This window comes from Prosopis cineraria, unplaced genomic scaffold, assembly GCF_029017545.1.
Source record: "Prosopis cineraria cultivar Desert tree isolate PC_DT_omini unplaced genomic scaffold, ASM2901754v1 PC11, whole genome shotgun sequence".
NCBI classification, from domain to species: Eukaryota; Viridiplantae; Streptophyta; class Magnoliopsida; order Fabales; family Fabaceae; genus Prosopis; species Prosopis cineraria.
This window is the reverse complement of record NW_026555342.1, coordinates 31,341,340-31,346,458: the sequence shown is the minus strand read 5'-3', so window position 1 is coordinate 31,346,458 and position 5,119 is coordinate 31,341,340. Positions and strand designations below refer to the sequence as shown.

At 33.3% G+C, this 5,119-nt stretch overlaps 1 protein-coding gene across 1 annotated transcript; it reads right to left on the bottom strand.

The window, feature by feature from the left end:
- Positions 1 to 960: 960 nt before the first annotated feature.
- LOC129287015 (G-type lectin S-receptor-like serine/threonine-protein kinase At1g11330) lies at positions 961 to 4,253 on the bottom strand. Its single transcript, XM_054923151.1, has 7 exons — positions 2,963 to 4,253; positions 2,766 to 2,876; positions 2,386 to 2,549; positions 2,078 to 2,288; positions 1,690 to 1,927; positions 1,454 to 1,604; positions 961 to 1,382 (listed from the first exon to the last, which is right to left on the bottom strand). Exons 1-7 carry the CDS (start codon positions 4,242 to 4,244, stop codon positions 1,074 to 1,076), a joined length of 2,466 nt encoding a protein of 821 aa, XP_054779126.1. The 5' UTR covers positions 4,245 to 4,253; the 3' UTR covers positions 961 to 1,073.
- Positions 4,254 to 5,119: the final 866 nt, after the last annotated feature.

Genomic DNA, 5,119 nt, shown 5'->3' with positions numbered 1-5,119 from the left:
CGATGATCATTTCCTATGATAATTGTCTAAATGCCAGTAAATACAGATATATTAGAATTTAGATGCTTTAGAAACACCAGAAGCGGTCACTTGACTACAGATTAATGTAGAAATAGAATAGGTTACTAAAGCAAACAATTCATATGATAACAATATAATATTATATTTGCTTAAAATGCAACTCAAACAAACATCAATATATAGAGTAAGATGTGACCTACATACTAATCTAGACTTCCTTTGTACAATAGGAGTTTACTCTATATATATATATATATTTTTTTTTTTTCCTTAAAATCAGATTACTATGAAGGAAAGCGTTTTTGATATCATGCTAGTGGAAAGGCATAAACTACTTTTTCATCATTTCCTGTGTTAACAATATAATATTATCTTGTCTAGAATCTTTGATAACATATAGAATATCGGAGGAAAATCAATAGTGAAATATAAGGAGAGCAAGAGATAATGTGAGAAATGCAGTTTGCCTGGTCCCTATTATAGAGCGCTTTCCAGAAAAATCCTTTGATTCTTAATATAAGGCACTTGATGATGTGGCATTAGTTATATATATTTTAATATTACTCCTATTTAAACCCATTAATTATGAGAGATAATGTAATGCAAATTTAAAAAAAATCATTTAAATAAGGGTAAAATTGAAAATCTATTCTATTTTAAAAAAAGTTAATTACTTAACCTTCTTTCATTAGTTCTAGTGAAATAGTTAGAGATAATGGATAAGAGCGAGTACTAATTAATCCACATGAGCATCTTACTAGTGGCGAGAATATTACAAGAAAAATGTGATGATCGATGCGTACTTGAAATATATATAATTACAAATTAATCTCCCAATATCATAATTATTTACAATGAAATCACATCAATGTCAATACAATTATTATATCATATAATCAAATCATATATATCAACATATCAACATTGTTGGAAGAAATATTGGTTTCAAGAAACATTAGAATTAAGTAATGAAATATAATTATCCACATAGCTAGCTAAATCCTAGTAAAAGTATCACAATAATTTTCCATCAAATCTAATCCTTAGTATTATTATCTCCCAATTATGTCAGTGATGCTTACAAAGTTAGTAGAGTACAAGGTCTGTGTTTCTGAAGTGGACTTTGTGGCAAATCCTGTCTCATTTAGTACATATGAAGGTTGCCTGGGAGGAGGAAGATTGGCAATCTCACTGCTTAGCATTGACACTACATTATCTATAGTTGGTCGCTCTTTTGCTAGTTCCTGTACACACAGAAGTCCTATGTGTATACACCGTAAAATTTCATTACTAGAACCTTGATAGTGTATTTCAGAATCTATAAAGGACATAAGATTATCTTCATTCCATAGCTTCCATGCCTGAAAATATAAAAAATTTCAAGCATGAAACTACAAAGTTTATTTCAACAAAAAAGTATTAAGATACTTACATATCCTAAAAGCGTTTGAGATCCCTCCGTGTTATACAATCGAGAGTTGCTTCTCCCACTAACAATCTCTAGCAATAGAACTCCAAAACTAAAGACATCTGATTTTTCAGAAAATTGTCCTTGCATCGCGTATTCAGGAGATATATAACCACTACATTGAGAAGTTATTACCAAGTTAACATGCATTAATTGTCACTGGATAATGATTTGGATAATTAAGAAAAGAAGATGCTTACAATGTGCCAACCACCCTTCTAGTACTAGCTTGATCTTCATTGCTTCTAAATATTCTGGCCATTCCAAAATCTGATATTTTGGGATTTAGCTCTTCATCCAATAAGATGTTACTAACCTTTAAATCTCTGTGTATGATTTTTATTCTAGAATCTCTGTGTAAATAAAGTAAACCTCGAGAAATTCCTTCAATGATTTTAAAACGTTTTTGCCAATCTAAATTTTGGTTTTTGCTTGGATCTGCAACCAAAGGAAAGATTAAGTATTGTAGACTAAGCACAGTGTTGCCTCAATTAGCAACTCAATGAACATTGAGAAAAATTAAACGATTTTTTTTTAAATCATGGATGAACTAAAAAACAAGACGAACAATAAAAGATGGAGACTAACCAAATAAAATTGTATCCAAACTCTTGTTTTGCAGGTACTCATAAATTAATATTCTTTCATCTTGCCAAATGCAACAGCCTAAAAGTCTTACTAGATTGCGATGCTGGAGCTTTGAAATCACCACAACCTCATTCATGAACTCTTCTTGCCCTTGTCTTGATGCTTTTGAAAGCCTTTTGATTGCGATTAGTTGTCCATCTTTTAGTTGGCCCTATAAAAGATTATGTAAAAAAGAAATTATTAGCAATTATAATAACTGATCATTCCTACATGAAAAATGATCCACTGCACGAGAAAAAACAAATTACCTTGTAAACTGATCCAAAACCACCTCGTCCAAGCAGGTTTGTGGTGTGAAAATTGTTTGTAGCAGTTGCAAGCTCTTCAAAATCATAAAGTGGAAGCTCGTCCATTTTGATTTCTTCTTGTTGACTTATCACTCTTTGAGCCTGGCTATGTGAATCTGCCCCACCTATGTAGAACAATACAATGACACTTTCTTCGGTTAAAAAACGTCATATTTTCAAACAGATATAGTATTAATCGCAACCATAGTGATTAGGGAAAATGAATCCCATCTTTACATCAAGAATTTTGGTTTGGTAATCGGTGAAATTACGGAATAATGCACACATTCTATTAGCAAGTATAAATAATCTTGGATGAAAACTATAATTTGTTGCAATACCTGCGCATTTAACTGTCAATTTCCTTACGAGATATGCACAGGCAATTAAAGTAATAATTCCTATTGTCGCCATAATTGCAGTCAAGATTTTTCTTTTGTGTGAATGATTCTCTGCATTTCATAACAAAAAGTCAAGTAGCTGAGGTGAAAACTTTCTAATATGAGGAAACATATATTAGATTTCAAATTTAAGTTACCAAGTTCTGACAAAGGCAAACGAATGTAAAGATCAACCCCTCCACTGGAGAATCTTTGTTGGTCAATCAAATCTCCACTCCAATGCATACATCCAATACCATGCAAATCAAACGCATATGCCACACAAGAACAATTATCCAAGCATTGTGTTCTGCAATTATCTTGATCTGGGGCAGTTGACCTAATCAAAAAGTCTGGAACTTTCATGTTCTCAAGTTTTGAAAAACCGTCCTTTTCATGTACTTCGCTGCTATTTCCCATCGTATCACATTGCAATGGCTTCTTCCTCACACACCCACTAGCCCAATTTTGCTTATTCCATTCATCTAGTTTCTTAGGTTCATACCCATTCAAACAGCTACAAGCTGGTGATCTTCGTGAGTTACAGCTTCCAAATGCCCCACAAATGCCATAGTGATCACAATAAGTGATATTCAACATGTTCCTCATGATTTCTCTTTTCTCATTCCACAGTGCAATCCAAAGTTGGCCTTGTGGGCTCAAGCTAAGAATTGGAAAACTGGTATCATTTGCAAGATCACAAGTTATATAAACTGTTCCATCATCTTCATTTTTAACATAGCATCCATAAAGATACCTTGTTGGCATCATAGGTCTTCCTGTAAAAATCCTGCCGTTCCATGGACCTGTTCGAGAATATGGATGAGTTCCATTGAACCAAGCAAAAATATCAGGAGCATCAGGGCGTTCAAGAGAAACCGAGTAGTATCCAGTAGATGGATCAGAATGACTTTTCCATGATGTAAGTTTCATTTTCGCTCCAGTTATTTTGTTCAAACTGATATTCATCTTTGGTACAAATACATTAGAAGGATGTTGGAAGCTCTCCCATATAGTTTCTCCTGTGTTGTCATCAGAGAGGACTAGATTCCCAATATCTAAAAGTTTTGCAGTAGAATTGTATGCAATATTTGAGATATTAGTGGACCAAATAATCATATTTTGTTTGTCCAAAACCACAAGATTCCCATCCTTGGAGATTGTGACAATCCCAAAAGAATCAACCAGTGGCTGGTTTCTGTTAGCCACCCAGATGATGTTAGATTCAGAAAGATACCAGATTCCGACATACCGATTTGTGGAATTTTGAGGGCTGAAAAATCCAAGCTTGAAGTCACTGCTATGGGAGCTCACTACTTCATGATCTCTGATGAATTGACCTGTGGTGATGGTGTCCACTGCAGAGCTCAAACCCAGATTTAAATTGAAAAGTAAAAGCAAAAGCTTTATCAAAATGTGAATTTTAGTTCTGAATCCCATGGCTGTAGGGAAAAAGATGACAAGATATTACCCCCTTTAGCTTGCCACAAAGTTGAATTTCTGATCTGAGCCTGAGTTTTGTGTGAGTGTGTGTGTGTGTGTGGACGCACATTGCTCTCAGCGCGATACGCCTTTGACTATGTATTTGGAAGTACACGTTCCAAAGTCAGTGAATTGTCAGATTAGCAAACCATCTACTAAAGCTTTCCTCATCTATAGGTTAACTGTTTAATTGTAAGGTGAGATTAATCAATGACACAATTTAATACTATTTTCTTGAATATATTTGATAGATAAACATATATTTGGCTTCTTGTAGCATTGACCCTGATCAAATTTGGCTGCTATACTAAAACAATATAATTACTTTGGAATAGAATATCATATTATCTCGGATAATAAACATATATTATGGTTTTATGTGTGCGCGTCTCAAATTATTATTCTAATATCCTGGATCCAAATATATTTCATAGAAAATATAAGGTTACCTTCGTTTCAGAGTTTTGTGCCAAAAAAAAAAGGGAAAAAAAATGAAAAGTAATGCAGGAGAGGAGTACTCTGGTCTTTCAAAGTCATTTGATAAATATTTTAAAACTCTTTATTCTGAAAAATAATAAAAATAATAATTCCTCCAAGAGACTCTACTAAACAAGTCATAGGACGCTATTGCCTCTTAAAAAAAAAATTAATTCCTTATATTTGTTGGGAATCACCAATATATAAAGTGCCCCTAGATGTCATTTTGTAATTCTGAATGTGTGTGTGTGTCTACGTAGAAAATCTATGCATACACGTGTATATATATATATATATATATGTTTGTGTGTGTGTGTGTGTGTGTGTGTGTGTGTGTGTTTTTGGAATAAGGGAAA